Source organism: Hyaena hyaena, unplaced genomic scaffold (assembly GCF_003009895.1).
Source record: "Hyaena hyaena isolate Hyena2069 unplaced genomic scaffold, ASM300989v1 scaffold_20, whole genome shotgun sequence".
Classification (NCBI taxonomy): Eukaryota; Metazoa; Chordata; class Mammalia; order Carnivora; family Hyaenidae; genus Hyaena; species Hyaena hyaena.
Window position 1 is genome coordinate 4,968,395 of NW_024080652.1, and position 23,715 is coordinate 4,992,109.

Here is a 23,715-nt window from a genome sequence, read left to right on the forward strand (position 1 = left end):
ACCAGACGCTGAAGTGTAAACCTATTAAAACCTATGAAATAGGACCAGGCTCTCTTGACTTCATGGGCGAACATGTTAACGAATAATCAAAACTAGAGGTTTCTATCAGATACTACCCCAAATCCTGGGTAAGAACCAGAAAAGAACCTTGACTACCTGAAGAGAGGGGGACTCCCACTCCATCACCACCTCCCCTGCCCGCCATGGACAGTCGCCCAGGCCGTGCCTTCCCACACGGCGGCTACTGTTGTGCCCCTCCTCCTCCAGGCAAACCTGCCCAGGAAGGAGGCACGGTGTCTCCCAACGGCCCCCTTCTGGAGACACTGGGCGCCGTGGCGCCTTCCCAGTGGCAGAAAAGCTAACAGGAGTCCGGGGCCCCGCGCCCACCGCCCGCAGACGGCGTACTTGCTGCACTTGTATGAATTTTCCCCATCGAGCTGCTCGGGCTTCACAAACTGCTCCAGCGCCTTGTTCACACTCTGAGCAGCCTGGGGAGAGAGGACAGCATCAGCGCCACAGTACCTCTCACTGACACTCGGTAGAAAAAAGGAAAAAGAAGATTCAAAGGTATGAAAGCAGATGGCAATTTGTCGGGAAAAAGAATATTTCACTTTCATACATGTACATGCCACAATCTCCGCTTGTTAAGAAACAAGCAGATTAAAGTGAACAGTATGTGAGGAGGTTGCTTGCTGCCGCATCACTTAAGTTAGCACAAGACTGGAAGCACCAATGGGCACCTGGGTGGCTCAGTTGGTTGAGGGTCCAACTTCAGCTCAGGTCATGATCTCATGGTTTGTGGGTTCGAGCCCCGCTTCGGGCTATGTGCTGACAGCTAGCTCAGAGCCTGGAGCCAGATTCAAATTCTGTGTCTCCCTCTCTCTCTGACCCTCCCCTGCTCGCACTCTGTCTCTCTCAAAAATAAAAACATTAAAAAATTTAAAAAACAAAAACAAAACAAGACTGGAAGCACCAGCCAGGAGCCACACACACAGCAAGGTGGCCACGTGCCCCACTGAGATGTCACTCTGGTTCGGGAGCATGAATGACATGCTTGAACAGTTCCCATCACGCCGTTAAGGGCTCACTCTGAGGGATGAGACCTGCTACGAGTCCACAATGTTTCTCGCTTCTATCGTAAGCACATAGTATGTTTGTAATCAGAAAAAAAGCAGCTTAAAAAATAGAAGCTTACAAAATGCAAGGAGCAAAAGAGTTTCTAAAAAATAACCACCATCTAAATTTTTTATGTTTTTCATTTATTTTTGAGAGAGAGACAGCTCGAGCAGGGGAGGGTCAGAGAGAGGGACACACAGAATCTGAAGACAGGCTCCAGGCTCTGAGCTAGCTGGTCAGCACAGAGTCTGACACGGGGCTCGAACCCACGAACTGTGAGATCATGACCTGAGCTGAAGTTGGATGCTTAACCGAGCCACCAAGGCGCCCCCAAAAAATAACCATCATCTATACTGGGCCAACCCAGGCTTCGGATTCTGGTTTTATCATGATACATCGTCAAGTGAAAAGTCAAAAGGCAAGAAAAAGATGCAGTGTTCTAAGTCTGTAGGACACCTACTACAAATCTTATATAGTCCCCTCTGAATAAAGTCTCAGAGTATTAAAATTTTCAATTCGTAGTTTCTAGCAAGTGTGGTCTAAGTTACAAACAAACTACAAAGTTCCATAAAGTCTCACTGCCTTCTCCTACCTTCACCACCACAATTAGCAAACTTACCTTTATCTCCAACGTTATATCGAGATATGGATCGAACGTATCTGAGACACCTTTGCAATTTAAACACTTGACTGAAATAAAAATAAAATGCAAAGAATAAGCAAAGCATAGTCATTACGGCAATACCAACTACAGAAATGACAGAACACAAAAATACTGCTTCAAAATAAAAAAATTAAGACAAAGTACATTTTTCTCTCAGATTGGGCAAACGACTGTAACACTACACACGGCATGAGTCCGAGTGTCGTGAGTGCAGCCCACGCACACTGCTGGAAGGACAGACTATGAACTGGGACAGTGCCTGCCTTTGAGGAGGGGCTGGATGGGGACACACTTTCCATCGCTAACCCCGGCCTCCTGCACTTTTTGAACCACATGCATGTGCCGCTTTACTGAGTTTTAAACAAAACTTTACCTCTAGATCTTAGGTATCCTCCAAATATCTGACAAACGAGTGTGGTAGCCTGGGTGTGTCTGTCTAATCTGAAAAACAAACAGTGATATGAGACAAGAGTTCTACAAAAATTACAGATGGTATGACCACATTTTAAAAGCATGAACTTCTATAAAACAAGATTTCAAATAAGAAGCCACAAAATAAAAAGACACCAGAATGCATGGCCACCAGATAGTAGTCTTGCCGGGACCAGAACACAGCGGGGGTTTGGGGAGGGACAGAAAGAGGCAGGACAGTACTGAGAAGGGACCTGACAGTGAGACAGCAGTCTGGTCCGGAATCAAGCGGCAAGGCCGTGCCACTGGGCTGAGGGGGCGGGGGCGCGCACAGCTCTCCTCTGCTCTGGGGTCCATCGTCCGGGCGAGCAGAGCCCAGCCGAGGCAGCGCCGGCAGAACAGATCTGCCGGGTGTGTTCAGGCAGCAGTGAGTGGGCTGAGATCTGGTATCTAGTTAAAGTTGCAATCTTCCTCTTGGCGCCTTTTAGATTTTAAGGAAGAAACTGCAGGAATTGGTAACTGACCAGAGTAAGATGCAGGGAACACACACAAATTTCATAGGCTGGAGATGAGCAGAAAAAATGCTGGGCACCTCTAGAAAGGAGAAGTGGTTAGTTTTAGGTCTGCAGAGGGACGCTGATACTCAGAAATTAAATAACGGCAAAACCAATATCCAATTCCTGACATCTGCTATTAAATCCAAATTGCTACAGTGAGCATACCTTTAAAATATTTCAACCTTTTATTTTACACAGTACTTTCCTTTATTCTTTTTGAAGTTTATTTTATTTTGAGAGTGTGTGTGCACATCCGCGGGGGGTGGGGGGGGTGCAGGGGGAGGAGCAGAGAGAGAAGGGGAGAGAGAATTCCAAGCAGGCTGAGCACTGTCGGCACAGAGCCTGACATGGGGGCTCGAACTCATGAACCATGAGATCATGACCTGAGCTGAAATCATGAGTCAGACGCTTAAATGACTGAGCCCCTCAGGTGGCCCTGACCATTTTAAAATAACAGAAATCACATGAGGAAGAGGCAACACAAAGTTAAAAGTGAAGCAAACACAGAGCTCTGCATCTTCATCGGAAAAGGCAAAAGTGAGCTCGAGTAAGCCAGTGATGTGGAGGGAAGAGATGCCCAATGCTCGGCTGTACTCACTTATTGCTGCCATTCAAGCATGCTTTTTGCATAGCATCAACAGTGTATTGAAGGAATTCGTGGGCATCTTCTTGGTTTCCGAAACGGAAGTGCCTAGCTATACCTGTGAAGTTTAAGACACGGCATTATCATCACAGACAATATGCCTCGGCTGTATCCCCCACCCATACCCCTCCGCAGACGTTCTACCCTGTGACCTGTCGGTCAGAAAACACCTGATAATTATTTTACAAGTTGACTAACACAAACTACCCCGGGAAGGGCTGGGGCCAGGCCGCCGAAGACCATTACAAGTGCACGTGGGCTAGAGCGCCAAGGGAGCCTGGAGACCGTGGGTGGTCAGCAAGTTAATAAAATCACACTGCAGTAATTCAACTTCTGCCGTATGGTCTCAAAATTTGTTTGACACGTTATGTTAGTGCCCACAATCTTAAATTTGGTGCCAGGGCTCCCTAAGAGAATTCATGGCAAACATAAATGTCTGACCCCGTCTCGATTCTGTCCCAACAAACCACAGAACACCCTGCATCTCAGTTACACGGCAGCCCACCAGCCCTGTTTCTTACTGAGCAGCTTCAAGACAGAATGACATAATGAAATGCGAGAGTATAAACAATGTTACACTAAAGCATTAACAGAGCAATTTCTACAGATGAATATACAGGAATATAAATTAGCCGGAGTCATATGAAACTGCCAGCGTCCTGTCAGTTCTGCCTACAAAAATGGCAATCTCATGATCCAACCACATATGTCAGGGGGGCTATGTGAGCTCGTGAATATGGGTGCACACAAACAGCAATGACCTTTTCTTAAAGTCTACGTTTAAAAATATGAACCATTCTTTATATATACAAACTTAAACAAACAAAATTACCCCTGGCTAATTCTGCTGGGATCCAGCACTGTTTAAAAAATGTTTGCACTGTCTCCTCTGGCCTGTTAATAATGCCAAGGGCCAATAGAACACCTCTTAATCTTGAGCAGCTTTTTAGGCAAAAGGATTATAGATTGTCACTGTATAATTATCCACCCCTGTAATTACCCAGCTAGATTCCAGATTAACAGTTAGGGTTTCTTTTTTATTTGCATGCATTTTTTTCTTCTAACTCAATTAAGATGATGTAAAAGTTTACTGCAAAAACACACAGAAGGTGCATTAAAAAATTTCAAGCATCCTATCTTTATCATTATAATGCAAAAGAAAAATTTAAAGTTGCTTAAAAATTAAATAGAAAAAGTAAAACTTATCTACAAATTTGCTGAGTTATGAGTTTAAATGTTGCTTTAAGAGTATAATTAACTTTAGGGGCTCCTGGGTGGCTCAGTCGGTTAAGCATCCGACTTTGGCTCAGATCATGATCTTGCAGTTCGTGGGTTCGAGCCCCGCATCAGGCTCTGTGCTGACAGCTAGCTCAGAGCCTGGAGCCTGCTTCAGATTCTGTGTCTCCCTCTCTCTCTGACCCTCCCCGGCTCACGCACACTCTCTCTCAGAAATAAATTTTTAAAAAAATTTTAAAGAGTATAATGAACTTTGATAATTCCTGAGGCTATAGTTTAATACTAATTCATTCATTGAATTAAAACTAATTCAAAAATATTTAATTAAAAAAATTTTTTTTAATTTATTTCTGAGAGAGAGAGAGAGAGAGAGAGAGAGAGAACACACAGGGGAGGGTCAGAGAGAGAGAGGGAAATACAGAATCTGAAACAGGCTCCAGGCTCTGAGCTAGCTGTCAGCACAGAGCCCAATGCGGGGCTCGAACCCACTAACCGTGAGATCATGACCTGAGCTGAAGTCGGATGCTTAACCATCTGAGCCACCCAGGCACCCCTACTTCAAAAATATTTAAAGAAACTTGTGGGACAGTATTATAGTTAACTCGGCATAGAAACCCAAATATCTAGGAGAAAAAAAAAATCATTGTAAAACTTAACAATGATTTTGTTAAGAAAGTGATTTTCTACTAAACTGAATACTTGATTACACTATCATCTTTTAGGGTTTCAAAATGTGTTTCTATACTAAACATTTTATTAGAAATTTGTTATGAATCAAAGATACATCCATGAATGATAAAATGTTTGTTTTCTGCAATACATCAGGGGCTCATATTTTACCAGTTGGGGCATCAAGATCAATTACCTAATAAATACTAAAATCAACTACTAGAGACAATACTTACGTCGCATCTCATTAATGACAAACATCGGTTTAATAACATCCCCAGGATTACTGAGTGCCTGGGTGATATGTGCTTGCATTGTACACATCATACAAAATCCTTCTGCGTGACCTGAAAGATAACAGATGATAATCCTCCAAGTTAGCAAAATATGGCTCTATAGACATCATGGACTACTTTAAATAAGGGGCACACTCCTGAAATGAATTAATGACAATGGCTACTATGTGTCACACCCTGAGCTACCTACATTCATTCGTTCTCATGTAATTCTCTAACAAGCCTAAGTGATCAGTGTATACTGGCTCAATTTTGTAAGAGAAAAACTGAGGCTCAGAGGGTTAAAATTTTGCCCAATGTCAAATAGTTATTAAGCGGATGACACACACTGCACTCAAATATTTTATTCATTTTCAAAGCCTGTGCTCTTAACTACTCTTCATACTGGGAAAAACAGGTTTTCTCATATACTACCCTTTGTCTCAAACAGTAAAAAGAGTCTCCATACAAGAGATTCAAAGCCTTTCCGTAAATACTCTGGTCTTGTTGGACATGCACACGGGTATCTGTTGCATATTCTTCTTTTTTACAACTTCTAAAAAATGTGAAAACCATTCTTAGCCCATAACTAACTGGTTCTACTGGTATCCCGTGAGTAGAGGCCACAAATGCGGCTAACCATCCTAGGAAAAGCCCAGACCAGCCCCCAGAACAAAGCATTATCTGGTTCCAAACATCAATAGTCTGAGATTGAGAAACTCAGCCTTAAACTAAAGGCCACTCAGAACCTGCCTCACAAAGCTTTCAAAGACTTGAAAGGTTCAAACCACTTCCAACTGATACAACTGTGTCCCAAAATAGAGCTCAAAAATATTTATAGGAATAAAAAATCCCGAAAACTTTCAGCACCCAAAAACATAAAATTCTAATTAAAGACTACGAGGCATGCAAAAATGCAGGCATGACCAATAACCAGGAGAAAATGAACAGAAACAAACCCAGAAATGGCACAGATAGTAGAATCAAAAGACAAAGACATTAAAAAATATATAATATGTACATTCATGTGTTTGAGGAGGTAGAAAAAAGCAAAAGCATGTTAGAGGGAGCCATGGAAACAGATCCAAATGTACTTTACAGGTGAAAGGTAGAATCTCTGAGATGAAAAAGAAAGATGAGATTAATAACAGATCAGACAGAAGAGGAGAAAACATCAGTGAACTTGAAGACTTAGCAACAGAAATCATTCATAATGAAACACATACACACACAAACTCAAAACAACAACAACAACAAGAATAGCTTATCAGTGAGCAGGGGGACTCCAAGTTAATCCCTAAATATACCTGTGACTGGAGTCTGAAGGAACAGAACAAATGTTTCAGGAAACAATGACTACCTACAGAGAGCACAACGGAGATTTTTAGAGTGATGCTATGGTTTTGTTTTCTGAAAAGGTGGTGGTTTGCATGAATCTGTACCTGTGTTAAAATTCACTGAACTGTGCACCAAAAACATTTAACATTACTCTAATGACAAAAATTTTTTAATTTTAAATGGCTAGAAGTCATACAAATTTGAAACAGTACATTTACAGACCTAAGAACCCCAGTAAGTCCCAAACAGAAAAAGACACAAAAAAAACTACACAAAAACCACTCAGACTGCTTAGGACAGTGATATAGACAGCATCATAAAAGCAGTTAGTAAAAACAAATAAATAAACATGTATATAGAAACAAAGGTAAAACTGATGACTAACTTCGTCAGAAACAACAGGAGACAGAAAACAGTGCAGTAACATCTTTTGGGTATTGGAAGAAAAATGTTCTTCTCACACTGTATAGAACACAGAATTCTATACCCCATGAAAACATCTTTCTAAAATAAAAATGAGACTTTCACTTCTGGGAAGACAGAGTAGTTCTTTTCCCTATTCCTGTGCGAAATACAAAAGCCCTGGACATTGTCTATAAAACAAATGTAGGAAGGCAGTGAAAGAGAGAAAGGAAAAGACAAGCTAGCAACTATGGAACCCAAAGAATGACACCATGGCAAGTTCCCTGGGTTTTCTTTGTGCATCAGATAGTCCAAAGCTGAAGAAGCCAGCAACCTGGAAACACCAACAAATAGAACAAAACCCCAATGAAAGCCTGTTTTCTGTAGCCAAAAGGCCATCAAAAGGGGAGTTTGGCAAGACAAAAATCTTTTAGACGGTAATTCTCTACTGTAGCCACACACCACAGAAATATGATGACACCCCATACCCTTAGGCCAGCAAGGCCAAGCAGGCAGCCTAAACTTCCACTTGCCAGGCTGTAATGAGGCGCCCAACCCACCCATGCAGAAGAGTGTTAGAAAAGGTGGAGTAGGAGCTAGAACTTTCATCCATGTGGAATGATAACAATCACACCCCATCCCATGGCAAAGATCAGGTGAGGAGCCTGGACTTCTATACCACCCCCTGGTAGTGAAGATGACTCCAATTCTCCATTGGAGAGAACTGGTTTCAAAATCAGGTCTTTCATTATCACCCAGTGGTACAAAGCTGCTGTGGTGTCAGTGGAGACCAAGTAGAGAACAGGAACAAGGAGTCTCAACCTCCCCCTACCCCCAAGCCTCATGACTGTTGGTGGAGACTGAGTAGGGAGCCTGGCTTTCTACCTCAACCTAATACTACTTCCTTTGCCAGAGTGCTATCAAAGAAATCCAGCTGAGGCAATCATTAGATAAGATCCACATAAAATCTGTAACACAAAAACATCCAGGTTTCAACTGAAAATCACTCATCATTTCTCAAATGAGTGAAAAAAAAAATAAAGAGATGCCCACACTGAGATGATTGAGATGTCAGAATTATCTAACAAAGGTTTTAAAAAAGCCAGGATAAAAATGGCTCAGCCAATAATGACAAACACACTAGAAACAAATGAAAAGTATAGAAAGACTCAACAAAGATACAGGAGATATAAAGAATCAAATGGAAACTTTACAAACAAAAAGTACAATAATCAAAATAAACACAGTGGATAAGCTAAACAGAAGAATAGAAATTACAAAAGGAAAAAAAATCAGTCAACATGAAGACAGAACAACAGAAATTCTCCTCTGAACAACAAAGAGAAAACAGACTGGGGGAGGGGAGAAATGAACAGAGCCTCAGGGACCTGTGGGACTCTAACAAAACATGTAGCACACATGTCATCAGAATCTCAGAAGGAGAGGAGAGACTAAGCAGGGGCTGAGAAAGTATTACAAGAAAGGAAGGCTGAAAATTTCCCAAATTTGGTAAAAGATAGAGAAGTCTATAGATTCAAGAAGCTGAGCAAACCCCAAACAGGAAAAAAAAAACAAAGAAACTAACCCAAAATATATCATAACTAAACTTCTGAAAACTAAAGACAGAATCTTGAAAGCAGTGAAAGAAAACAATACTTTATCTATAAGTGTGTGTGTGTGTGCGCGCACACACGCATGTGTGTGTGAAATAAACACTAGAAAAATGACAAGCTTCAGATAAAAAAATGGTGGGAGCCAGAGGAACTGGAACAATTTTCAAAGTCTGAAAGAAAAGGGCTTTCAGCCCAGAATCCTACATACAGCGGAAATACCCTTCAGGAATGAAGGCAAAATCAAGACATTCTCAGATGAGGCAAAACTAAGAAAAGCTGTCACCAGTACACATACCCTAAAAGAATGACTAGAGGAAATTCTCTCAACAAAAAGGGAAATTATTTTTTTAAAAAAAGAAACCCTGGAACATCAAAAAGGAAGAAAAAAATAGTAACCAAAAATAAAGGCAAATATAATAGGCTTTCTTTTTCTTGAGGTTCTAACTTATGTAATGGTTAAAACAAAAATTACAACACTGTCACTGATATGGTTCTAAATGTAAGTGGACAAAATATTTAATTACATGGCAACTAAGGGAGACTAAAGAGAGGTAGAAGGTTTCTACACTTACCTTTATTTGGTAAAATGACAACACCAGTAGACGCTGATAAATTATGTATATATAATGCAAACCTAGAGCAACCACTAAAGAGAGTACCTACACTCAAAAATGTTAAAAATAAATCAAAACACAATTCTAAAAAATAAATATTCAAGTAATCCATGGAAGGCAGGAATAAGAAAGCCAACATGAAAAACAAAGAAATCAGGAAACAAAAGGACAGACTTAAGTCCTGATTTGTCATTAAGCTTAAATGTAAATGTTATGAATATACCAATAAAAAAAACAGATTAACAAAGTAGATGGGATAACATGACTCAATCATAGGATACCTACAAGAAACTCACTGCAAATGTAACAATACAGGCAGGCTGAAAGAAAAAGGATCGAAAGAGATATGTTATGCAAACATTAATTTAAAGAAAACAGGAATGGCTATATTAATAGCAGATAGAGCAGACTTCAGAATAACGTATGCTACCAGAGGAAGGGACATTATCAAAAATTGATCCAAAAAACATTAAATATATATATACATATCTATAGCAATCCTAAATGTGTTTGTACCAAACAACAAAGCTGCAATATATATGAACTGAACTCTGATGGAACTAAAAACAGAAACAGAGAAATCCACAACTAGAGCTGGAAACCTCAACATCCTTCTGTCAATAAATGAACAATTAGAAAATCATCAAGTGTATAGAACTCAACAATATCATCAGCCAATGGGATATGGATAATTTATAGAACACTCCAGAAAACAGCACGATACAAATTCATTTCACGCATTCATGGAACATATACCAAGATAGACCATATCCTGGGTCACAAAACAAATCTCAAAAAATTTAAGGGAGAGGAACCTGGTTGGCTCAGTCAGTTGAGTGTTGAACTTAGTTTCAGGTCATGATCTCACGATTTGCAAGTTGCAGCTCCCCCACTGGGGTCGCTGCTGTCAGTGCAGAGCCTGCTTTGGATCCTCTGTCCCCGCTCTCTGCCCCTCCCCTGCTTGTGCACATGTGCTTGCTTGCTTGCATTCTTTCCCTCTCTCAAAAAAAAAAAATAATAATAATAATACATTAAAACATTTTAAGAGAATAGAAATAATAAGGGATATGTTTTCTACCATATTGTACTTACACTAGAAATTAGAAAAAGATAACAGAAAAATCAATAAACACTTGGAAACTAAGTAACATGCTTCCATATAATCCATAGATCAAAAAATAAATCTCAAGGGGAATTTTAAAATGCAGTGAACTGAATGAAAAGACAATATATTAAAAATGTAGAGACACAGCCAAAGCATTGCTGAAAGGGAAATGTATAGGAATTGCCAATTTTGGAAACAAAAACCAAGGATTTCAATACAGACCCTGCAGATATCAAAAATCGATTTTGTAATTTAAAAACTCTCAAAAAGGAAATCTCCAGACCAAGACAACTTCACTGGTAAATTCTACCAAGTGTTTAAATATGAACCTACATCAATTCTACACAATCTCTTCAAAACTACAGAGGAGTTAATAGATCCCAAATTCATTTTTTATAAAACTAGTATTACCCTAACAGTGAACCAAACAAATATGGTACAAAACCAGAAAATTACAGACCAATCTCTCTCATGAATAGATACGTAAAATTCCTTAATAAAATATTACAAGTAAAATTCAGCCAAATTTAAAACTAATTACACATAACAGGGGAGAGGGGAAGGTGGTGTGGAGGAGGAGGACCCTAAGTTCAACTCGTCCCAAGAATACAAGATAACTAACAAATCATCCTAAATACCCTAGATATTGATCTGAAAACAATTGCTACAGTACAAACTCCACAACTAAAGGTAGAGGAGAGGCCACATGAAGAAGGCAGGCAGAGCAGAGATGAAGACTGGGAGAGAAAATGTGGCTCCTGCAGTGGGGAGGGAGCTGCAGTCACAGAAAAGGGCAGGGCAAGAGACGTACTAGCACACAGGGCAGCGCAGGGGGAAAAGAATCCCCACAGCAATTGGCTTGGAAAGCAAAAGGTTCCAAATTTCAGGAGTTCTTACAACCAGGGGGCTGTAAAGCCTGAAGTTTTAAAGGTCAGAGTACGTGGCTCTGGTAAAATTCAGAAGACACTGGTGCTGCTCTTGGAGAAGACAGACCTACAGCATGGAAACAAGATCTGAAGAGTGCGTGGGGCGCACAGTAGGGAGGTTAGTTGCTCATCTCAGAGAATGTCCTAGAAAGAGTGTGTTCACAGAGAGACCCCCCTTGGAACAAAGGAACTGGCCATCAGCATTTCCTTCTGCCCCTCAGCATAAACAAGGAGCCACCTGTGGGAACCAGGGCAGCACCAACACTCACTATCTACCGTGCTTATGCTGAGCCCCACCCCCACCCCTCACTCCCATGCTCTGGAAGAACCTCCCTTCCCAGTCACACTTGCCACACTCCCAGTGCAGCAGGTTCCTCCCCTAGAAGCTCCACCTAAACCCCTCCTAACCTCCATCTCCCCACCAAGGGGTTTTTCGAGGCCTCGTTCTGGGTGGCAGCGGCAATAGTCTCATTTTACAAGCAGATCAGGGTACACCTAGTTAAAACTCACCACATTCAGGCCAGGGACCAAACACTGCCCACAACAGGCAAAAAAAAAAAAAAAATCTCTGCAGACAACTGGCCTGAAAGATAAAGTGGCCAAAATATAACAGCAGAGCACACATAGCTCACACTGGAGACACTCCCAGAAGCGCCAGGCCTTGAGGAACAAGAGACATTACATTCCAGGGCACTACATGACCTCTTCTTCATAAAGCCACTCTCCTCAAGAACCAGGAATCGTACATCACTTTCCTACACACAGAAAAAGCGCAGGGACTTAGACAAAATGAGAAGACAGAGGAATTTGAAAGAACAGGAAGGCCATGGCCAGAGATATAAATGGAACAGTTATAAGTAACATGGCTGATGGAGAATTTAAAGCAATGATCATAAGGACACTCGCTGGACTTGAGAAAAGAGTGGAGGACATCAGTGAGATCATTAACACAGAGATAAGAAATAACATAGCAGAGATACAGGGCTCAATAAATGAAATGAGAAACATGCTTGATGGAATAAACAGCAGGCCGGAAGAAGCAGAGCAACAAATTAACGGCCTAAGAGAGTAATGAAAAGTAATCAAGCTGAACAAAAGACAGAAAAAAAAATATGCAAAATGAGAATAGGCTGAGTGAATTCAGTGATTCCATCAAACATAACATTCATATTACAGGGATCCCAGAAGAAGAGAAAAAAGGGGACAGAGAATTTATTTGAAGAAATAATAGCTGAAAATTTCCCTACTCTGGGGAAGAAAATAGATATCCAGATCAAGGAGGCACAGAGAACCCCCAACAAAATCAACAAAAGCAGATCCACACCAAGACATATGGTAATGGCAAAATATAGTAATAAACAAAAAATATTAAAAGTAAGACAAATGGGGGCGCCTGGATGGCTCAGTCAGTTAAGCGTCTGACTACTGCTCAGGTCATGATCTCACGGTTCATGGGTTCGAGCCCTGCATTGAGCTCTGTGTGTACAGCTAGCTCAGAGCCTGGAGTCTGTTTCAGATTCTGTGTCTCCCTCTCTCTCTGACCCTCCCCTGTTCGCACTGTCTCTCTTACTCAGAAATAAATAAAACATTAAAAATTAAAAAAAAAAAAAAGACAGGGGCACCTGGGTGGCTTAGTCGGTTAAGTGTCCGACTTTCGCTTAGGTCATGATCTCGCGGTTCGTGGGTTCGAGCCCCGTGTCGGGCTCTGTGCTGACTGCCAGCTCAGATCCTGAAGCCTGTTTCAGTCTGTGTCTCCCTCTCTCTCTGACCCTCCCCTGCTCACGCTGTCTCTGTCTCTCTCCTAGAAATAAATAAAACATTAAAAAAAAAAAAAAAAAGACAAATGAAGGCAGTTACATACAAAGGAAATCCCATAAAGCTATGAGCAAATTTTTCAGTGGAAACTTTCCAAGCTGGAAAAGAGTGGCATGATATATTTAAAGTGCTGAATGGGAAAAACCTGCAGCCAAAATACACTATCTAGCAAGGCTACCATTCAGCATAGAAGGAGAGAAAGAGTTTCCCAGACAAACAAAAACTAAAGGAGATAGTGGCCATTAAAACAGCCCTGCAAGAAGTATTAAAGAGGACTTTTTGAGGGGAAAGGAAAGACCAAAAATGACAATATGAAGGTAGGAAGCACAAAAACAGTAAAAATGAATATTTCTGTAAAAAATCAAGGAACAAAAGTATGTAAAATATGACACCATACACCCAAAACATGAGAAAGAAAGGAGCAAAGAATGGGCTCAAACTTAAACAATCATCAACTTGATAAAGACTGCCACATGCGGAAGATGTTATACACAAATCTACTGATAACCACGAATCAAAAACCACTAACATGCAAAAAATAAAGAAAAAGAAATCCAAATATATCAGTAACGAAAACCAGCAAATCATGAAAGAAAGACAAGAATGAATCAGGGAAAATCTTAAGAAACCACAAAAAAAGTAAAAATACATATCTCTCAATAATTACTTCTGAATATAAGTGGACTAAACACTCCAATCAAAAGACACAGGGTGACTGGGCGCGTGGGTGGCTCAGTTGGTTAAGCGTCTGACTTCAGCTCAGGTCATGATCTCACGGTTCGCTGGTTTGAACCCTGCATCAGGCTCTATGCTGAGAGCTCGGAGCCTAAAGCCTACTTTGGATTCAGTCTGTCTGTCTGTCTCTCTCTCTCTCTCTCTCTCTCTCTGCCCCTCCCCTGCTTGTGCGCATGTGCACGCGCTCTCTCTCTCAAAAATAAACATTAAAATAAATAAAAATAAAAGGAACAATCCAATTATAAATATGCACCCAATGTGGGAGGAACCCAAATACATAAAACTGTTAATAACAAACATAAAGGAGCTAATTGATAATAATACAGTAACAGGAGGGGATTTTAACAATGACATCAATGGACAGATCATCTAAACAGAACATCCACAAGGAAGCAAAGGCTCTGAAAGACACTGGACCAGCTGTATTTAACAGGTATATTCAGACCATTCCATCCTAAACCAGCAGAATACATATTCAAGAGCACATGGGTCATTCTCCAGAATAGATCAATATTAGCCCACAAAACAACCCTCAACAAATTCGAGAAGACTGAAATCATACCATGCATCTTTTCTGACCAAACACTACAAAACTACAAGTCAACCATAAGAAAAAATCTGGAAAGACCACAAATACATGGATTAAAGAACATCATACTCATCAATGAATGGGTTAACCAGAAAAATCAAAGAAGAAATTAAAAAGCAAGGGCACCTAGGTGGCTCAATCAGTTAAGTGTCTGACTTTTGATTTCAGTTCAGGTCATGATCTCACAGTTCGTGAGACTCAGCCTTGCATCAGCCTCTGGGCTGACAGCATAGAGCTTACTTGGGATTCCCTCTCCACCTCTCTCTCTGCCCCTCTCCTACTTGTGTATGCAGACACATTCCCTCTCAAAATAAACAATCAAAAAAATTTTAATAAATTAACAAGTAGATGGAAACAAATGCAAACATAATTGTCCAAAACCTTTCAGATGCAGCAAAAGCACTTCTAAGAGGGAAGATTACAGCAATATAGGCTTATCTCAAGAAGCAAAAAACAAATCTCACACAACCTAACCTTGCACCTAAGGGAGAAAAAGAACAAACAAAACGTAAAACCAGTAAGAGGAAGGAAATAATAAATAATACAGAAACTTAAAAAAATAATAAAATGGGTCAATGAACCAAGAGCTGTTTCTTTAAAAAAAAAAATCAATGGGGCGCCTGGGTGGCTTAGTCGGTTAAGCGTCCGACTTTCGCTTGGGTCATGATCTCGCGGTTCGTGGGTTCGAGCCCCGCGGCGGGCTCTGTGCTGACTGCCAGCTCAGAGCCTGGAGCCTGTTTCAGTCTGTGGCTCCCTCTCTCTCTGACCCTCCCCTGCTCCCCTGCTGTCTCTCTCTCTCTCCTAGAAATAAATAAAACATTAAAAAAAATTTTTTTTAAAAATCAATAAAATTGATAAACCTCTAGCCAGACTTATCAAGAAAAAAAAGAGAAAGGGTTCAAATAAATCAAATCACAAATGAGAGTGAATAAACAACCAGCACCACAGGAATACAAATATAAAAGAATATTATGAAAAATTATGTGTCAACAAATTGGACAACCTGGAAGAAACAGATAAATTCCTAGAAACATACAAACTACCAAAACTGAAAGACGAAGAAATAGAAAACTTGAACAGACCAATAATCAGCAAAGAAACTGAATCAGTAATCAAAAAGCTCCCAACAAACCAAAGTCCAGGGCCAAATGGCTTCACAGGCAAATTCTACCAAACATTTAAAGAATTAATACCTATTCTTCTCAAGTGATTCTTAAAAATAAAAAAGGAAGAAAAACTTCCAAACTTATTCTATGAGGCCAACATTACCCTGATACTAAAACCAGAGAAAGATTCCATTAAAAAGAGAACCATAGTCCAAAAATCCTGATGAACATGGATGCAAAAATTTGCAATAAAATACTAGCAAACTGAATCCAACAAATACTTTTTAAAAAATCATTCACCACAGGAGTGTCTGTGGCTCAGTCGGTTGAGCGTCTGACTTTGGCTCAGGTCATGATCTCATGGTTTGTGAGTTTGAGCCCCGCACTGGGCTCTGTGCTGACAGCTCAGGCCTGAATCCTACTTGGGATCCTGTGTCTCCCTCCCTCTCTCTGCCCCTCCCCCGCTCATGCTCTGTCTCTGTTTCTGTCTCTCTCTCTCTCTCTCAGAAAAAAAAAGAAAAAATTAAAAAATCATTTACCACACTCAAGTGGGATTCATTTCTGGGTTGCAGAGGTGGTTCAGTATTTGCAAATCAATGTAGTGCATCACACCAATTTAAAAAAAGAGGATAAAAACCATAAGACGCAGGATAAAGGACAACATCCATTCACAATAAAAACCCTCAACAAAGTAAGTTTAGAGAGAACGTACCTCAACATAATAAAGGCCATATATGAAAAACTCACAGCTAATATCATCCTCAGTGGGAAAAAACTGACAGCTTTTCCTCTAAGGTCAGCAACAAGACAGGGATGTCCAGTCTCACCACTGTTATCCAACACAGTACTGGAAGTCCTAGCCACAGCAATCAGACATGAAACGAAATAAAAGGCATCCAAATTGTTAAGAAGTAAAACCTTCAGTATTTGCAAATGACACGATACTCAATACTGAAAACCTGAAAGGCTCCACCAAAATACTACTAGAACTGACCAATGAATTCAGTAAAGTCACAGATACAAAATTAATGTACAGAATTCTGCTGCATTTCTATACACCCATAATGAACTGGCAGAAAGAGAAATTACGAAATCTATACCATTTACAACTACACCAAAAACAATAAGATAACTAGGAATGAACCTAACCAAAGAAGTAAAAGACCTGTACTCTGAAAATGGTAAAACACTGATGAAAGAAACTGAAGAGGACACAAAGAAACGGAAAGACATTCCATGCTCACGGACTGAAAGAATATTATTAAAATGTCTATGTTACTCACAGCAATCTACACATTTAATACAATCTCTATCAAAATACCAACAGCATTTTTCACAGAATTAGGGCAAACAATCCTAAAATTTGTATGGAACCACAAGAGACCCTAAATAACCAGAGCAATCTTGAAAAAGAAAAGCACAGCTGGGGGCATCACCATTCCAGACCTCCAGTTATATTACAAGCTATAGTGGTCAAAACAGTATGGTACCAGCACAAAAATAGATATATGCATCAAGAGAACAGAATAGAAAATCCAGAAATAAACCCACAATTATATCATCAATTAATCTTTGACAAAGCAGGAAAGAATATCCAATGGGAAAAAGTATCTTCAACAAATGGTGATGGGAAAACTGTCAGTAACATGCAAAAGAATAAAACTGGGCCACTTTCTTACACCAAAACAAAAATAAACTCAAAATGGACTAAAGACCTAAATATGAGACCTGAAACCATAAAAAGCCTAGAAGAGAACACAGGCAGTAACCTCTTTGACATCAGCCATAACAACATCTTTCTAGATATGTCTCCTGAGACAAGGGAAACAAAAGCAAAAATAAACTACTGGGACTTCATCAAAATAAAAAGCTTCTGCACAGTGAAGGAAACAATCAACAAAAGTAAAAGGCAGTCCATGGAATAGAAGATATTTGCCAATGACATATCTGATATGTCATTTATATAGTTTGGCTAGAATCCAAACTATATAAAGAAGTTATGAAACTCAACACCCAAAAAACAACTAATCTAATTAAAAGCTGGGCAAAAGACATGAACAGATACTTCTCCGAAGACAGCATACAGATGGCCAACAGTCACATGAAAAGATGCTCACAATCACTCATCGTCAGGGAAATGCAAATCAAAACTACAATGAGCTATCACCTCACACCTGTCAGAATGGCTAAAATGAACAACACAAGAAACAAGAGTGTTGGCAAGGATGTGGGGAAAAAAGATCGCTTGTGTACTGTTGGGGGGAAGGCAAACTGGTGCAGCCACTCTGGGAAAGAGTATGGAACTTCCTCAAAAAGTTAAAAATAGAACTACCCTACAATCCAGCAACTGCACTACTGGGTATTTACCCAAAGAATACAGAAGCACTCACTCAAAGGGATACACGCACCCCTAAGTTCACAGCAGCATGATTTACAATAACTGAGATATGGAAGCAGCCCACGTGTCTGCTGACTGATGAGCAGATAAAGAAGATGTACTATATACACACAATGGAATATTATTAACTCATAAAAAGAATGAGTTTTTGTCATTTGCAGTGACATGAATGGACCCAGAGAGTATAATGCTAAGTGTAAAAAGTCAGTCAGGGGGCGCCTGGGTGGCTCAGCTGGTTAAGCTGACTCTTGATTTCAGCTCAGGTCATGATCTTGTGGTTTGTGGGATGGAGCCCAGCACCAGGCTCCGTGCTCTGAGCACAGGCCCTGAGTGAGATTTTCTCTCTCTGCCCCTCCCCTACTCGTGCACCTGAGCAAGCTCTCTCTCTCTCAAGATAAATAAACACTAAAAGTCAGTCAGAGAAAGACAAATACTGTATGATTTCACTCATATGTGTAATTTCAGAAAACAAAGGGGAAAAAAAGAGAGAGATAAACCAATAAACAGACTCTTAACTACAGAGAACAAACGGACAGTCACCAGAGGGGAGGGGAGTGGGGAGATGGGTGAAACAGTTATGATAAGAATTGAGAGATAAAAAAAAAACTTTAAAAATAATAATACTGGGGTGCCTGGGTGGCTCAGTCGGTTAGGCATCCGACTTCGGCTCAGGTCATGATCTCACAGTTCGTGGATTCGAGCCCCGCATCGGGCTCTGTGCTGACAGCTAGCTCAGAGCCTGGAGCCTGTTTCAGATTCTGTGTCTCCCTCTCTCTCTGACCCTACCCTGCTCCCGCTATCTCTCTCTGACTCTCAAAAATAAATAAAAAACATAAAAAAAATAATACTAATTCCAATGACCAAACGGAGTTTATTCCAGGGATATAAAGACGACTCAATATTGTAACATCTACCGGTATAATCCACCATATTAACAGGCTAAAGAAGAAATAGCACATGATCACATCAATTTGATACAGAAAAAGCATTTGACAAGAATCAACACTTATTCATGATAGAAAGCAGAAATCAGAAAAACAGAAATAGAACTTCTTAACTTAATAAAGAGCATATACCAAAAAACCTACCGCTAATATCAAACTAAATGCTCTTCCCTCTAATATCAGAAATGAGGCAAGGATGTCCACTCCCCTTATTCTTATTCAACATAGTGCTGGAAGTTCTAGCCAGTGAAATAAAACAAGGAAATAAAAGACATACCAATCAGTAAGGAATGAGTAAAACTGTCCACACTTGCATATAACAGGACTACAAGAAAAATCCAAGGAGTCTATTAAAATAAATGCCTAGAACGAGTAAGTGAGTTTGGCAAGATCACAGAAGATTAACATATGAAAATAAAATGTATCTTTATATGCTAGCAATAAACATATGGACACCAAAATTAAAAATATAATGCCAATTACAATCCCTCAAAAAATATTTAGGTGTAGATCTAACAAAATAGGACAAAACATGCTGAAACTACACAACAGGGATGAAAGTAAAGATTTAAATAAATGGAGAAACATACCAAGTTCGCAGATTGAAAATGTCAACCTCAAGTAAAGATGTCAATTCTCTCCAAATAGAGATTCAGTTTTAACACAATTCCTATCAAAATCTCGGTGAGATTTTTTTTGTAGGTATAGACGCTATTCTTTAATTTACATGGAAAGACAAAACACCAAGAATAGCAAAAATAATTTTGAAAAGAAAATAAGTGGATGGAATCATCCTATCTGATAGCAAGACTTATTACACAGCTACTGTATGGAAGGACATACCTATACTTCAAGAGAACAGAATAGGAAACCCAGAAACAGACCCACACAAATATGCCCAAGTGATTTTTTTACAAAGATATAAACGCAATTCAACAGAGGAAAGATAGCCTTTTCAACAAATGGTGCTGGAGCTAACAGGCATTTACAGACAAAAAACTAACTTCATCCAAACCTCACACTATACAAAAATTAAATGGATCACAGATCTAAAGACAAAACTATAAAATTTTTAGAAAAAAGTAGGAGAAAATCTTCAGGGTCAAGAGTTAGGCAAAGAGATCTTTAAACCTTTTAGGGGGCGCCTGGGTGGCTCAGTCTGTCAAGCATCCAACTCTTGATTTGGGCTCAGGTCCTGATCTCACGGTTCATAGGTTTGGGCCCTGCATCAGGCTCTGCTGCTTGGGATTCTCTCTGTGCCCCTCCTGTTTTTGGAACCTATATACCCAACAAAGGCCTAGTATCTAAACTATATAAAGAACTCTCAAAACTCAACAATATAAAAACAAAGACTGCAATAAAGAATAAGCAAAAGAGAGCAGAAATATTTCACCAAAGAGGATATACAGATGACATATAAGCACACAGAAAGAAGTTCAAGACCTTTAGGTATTAGGGAAATGCAAATTAAAACCACAACAAGGTATCATTATATACTTATCGGTACAGCTAAAATGAAAAACAGCGACAATACCAAATGCTGGCAAAAATGCAGAGAAATTACTGGAGCATCTGGGTGGCCCAATCAGTTAAGCATCGGACTCTTGATTTTGGCTCAGGTCATGATCTCACAGTTCTTGAGATCGAGCTCCACACCAGGCTCTGTGCTGCCAGCACAGAAACTGCTTGGGATTCCCTCTCTCCCAGTCTCTCTCTCAAAATAAAAAAAATAAACATTTTCTTTTTTAACGCAGAGAAACTAGAACTCTCATACATTACTGGTAGGGCTGTAAAATGGTCAGCCACTCTGGAAAGCTGGCAGTTTCTTACAACACCGAACATGCAACTACCATATGAGTGAGTGAGCGCAGTCCTGGGCACTTCTCCCTGAGAAACAGACACATTCACACATGTGTTGTACGCGCTCATGCTTGCAGCAGCTCTATTCATACTATCCTGAAACTGGACACAACCCCGATGTCCTTTTATGGATGAATGCTTAAAACAAGCTACAGTACATCCATACCATAGAATACTACTCAACAATAAAATAAATAAAATAAATCCACACACAAGTTATTAATACAACCTAAATGAATCTTCAGAGACTTATCCTGACTGAAAAGCCAATCCCAAAATGTTATATACTGTGTAACTCAATATATATACATGTGTATACAAAACATTCTTGAAATGACAATATTATAGAAATGAAAAAATAGATTAGTGGCTGCCAGGGTTTAGTTAAAGGAGGATATCAGGGCACAAGGAAAGTGGGCTTGGCTACAAAAGGGGAACATGACGGAAATATTCTGTATCCTGACTGTATCAATGTCAATATCCATGCTGAGATACTGAAATACAGTGTTACTGCTGGGTAAACTGGGAAAGGTAGGTGGGATGTCTCTGTGTTATTATTTCTCACAACTGCATGTGAATCTACAATTAGCTCAAAACAAAAAGATGAGCTTTTTAAAAGGCAAAATAATGATACTTCAGACTGAGAATGAAAAAAAGCAAAAAGCAGAGTTCATCACCAGCAAGCAAAGTTAAGGGGAGTCCTTCAGCCATAAGGCAAAATACCAGCTGGGAATCTAAATCTACATAAAGGAATAAAAGCAGCGAAAATGGTCACTAAATAGGTAAATATAGAAGATTTTGAAACAAACCTTAATTATTTAAAGCAAAACCTTTATAATTTATTTAAGGCAAAAATAACCCAATATATAATTTCATAAATTATAAATAGGTCATTTCATCAAGAGGTCATAATAATCTTAGGTGACAGAGCTCCAAAATACATAAGACAAAACTAATAAAACAGGAAAAAAAACCAAATTCACAAATATATTTTATTTCAACAGACCTCTCTCAAAACGTGCTAGCACAAGCAAAGAAGCAGCAAGGACACAGAAGACAACCTCAACGACATTATCAAGTAGCTGACCATAATCTGCATTTATAGAAGCCAGACGACACAGCAGACTACACGTCCTTATTAGGTGAATAATAATTATTAAGTGAATGTGGGACATTCACCAAGCTAGACCATGCTCTGGTGCATAACACAAGTCTCAAGTTTAAAAGGATTCAAACAATAAAATGTATACTCCGACCACAAGAGAATGAAATTAGAAATCAGTAACAGGACAATTTCAGGAAAATCCTCAAACGTGACAACTAAACAACATGCCTCTAAATAATCTAAGTATTTTGACTGGAAAAAAATTTAATATGTGAAATACTGAAATATCTGGGATACAAGTAAAGCATCTCTCAAAGAGAAATTCATAGCACAAAAAAGACTGGAAAAGATCTCAAATTAAATGACCTAAGCTTCCCCTTGAAAAAAACAGAATTGAGCATATTAAATCCAAAGTGGGCAGGAGAAAAGGAATTATAAAAATAGTAACAAACACCAATGGTACAGAAAACAAAATAACAAGGAACCCAAGAGCTGGTTTTCTGAGAAGATCAATAATAAGATGACTAAAACTCTAGTCAGATTGATCAGGAAAAAAGGAGAGAAGTCATGAACATCAGGAATAAGAGAATGAAAATCACTATAGATCCTAAAAAAATTAAAAAGGATAACAAAACATTATGAACAAGTTTATGCCGACAATTCAACAAGTAAGAGAAATTCCTTGAGACACAAACTAATCAAAGCTCCCTGACAAAGAAATAGATAACCTGAAAAGGCCTCTATCTCTTAAAGAACTTAAATATGTGGTTAAAAACCTACCCATGAGAAGGAACGCCAAGGCCCAGATAGCTTCACATTAATCTACCAAACATATAAGAAATAACCCCAATGCTACACAAATTCTTCTAGGAAACAGAAGAAAATAATCCCAACACATTTCATAATGCCACCATTACCCTGATGCCGAAATCTGACAAAGGTATTATAACTATAGATTAATATTCATCATGAACACAAAATTTAAAAAATGTTTAGCATTTTTAGTATCCAATGATACATGGAAATCATAAGACATCATTACCAAGTGGGGCTCATCTCAGGAATGCAAATTTGGCTTAACATTCAAGTACAACACTCAGCACGGTAAAACTCTACAGCTGACAGCATACATAAAAGCGAAAGACTAAAATAGAACACCTTCCCCCTAAGGTGAAGAAGGAGACACCTACTTCCACCACGTCCATTCAACACTGTAACAGAGGTGCTGGCCAGCGCACCAGGCAAGAAATAGCATGCAGACTGGAAATGAAAAAGTAAAATGTTCCTTATTTATACATCCCACGATTGTGTCTACGTGAAATCTGAAGAAATCTTTAGTGCGCACACACACGCTCTACTAGAGTTAATAAATTTCCCAGAGTCGCAAGACACAAGATGAATACCCCCAAATCTCTTGCATTTTTATATTCTAGCAACAATCAGAAATTGAAATTCAAAAAATATTACCAAAAATATGCAATAGTTTGGGATAAATCTGATAAGGAATGTGCACATTATACTTGTACATTGAGAACTAAGCAACGCTGCTAATAAAGGTAACCTAAATAAATGGAGCTGTATACCTTGTTTGGGG

The 23,715-nt window shown here is 39.4% G+C and overlaps 1 protein-coding gene across 2 annotated transcripts in view; it reads right to left on the reverse strand.

The window, feature by feature from the left end:
• Positions 1-23,715, reverse strand: part of USP42 (ubiquitin specific peptidase 42) — a 47,584-nt gene that overhangs the window by 12,884 nt on the left and 10,985 nt on the right. For both annotated transcript variants that reach the window (XM_039226042.1, XM_039226043.1), the window contains exons 4-8: positions 5,533-5,643; positions 3,347-3,449; positions 2,154-2,221; positions 1,736-1,806; positions 406-488 (exon numbers count right to left, since the gene is read on the reverse strand). In XM_039226042.1, the coding sequence (XP_039081973.1) occupies positions 406-488; positions 1,736-1,806; positions 2,154-2,221; positions 3,347-3,449; positions 5,533-5,643 (436 nt within the window). The remainder of the gene's footprint in view (positions 1-405; positions 489-1,735; positions 1,807-2,153; positions 2,222-3,346; positions 3,450-5,532; positions 5,644-23,715) is intronic.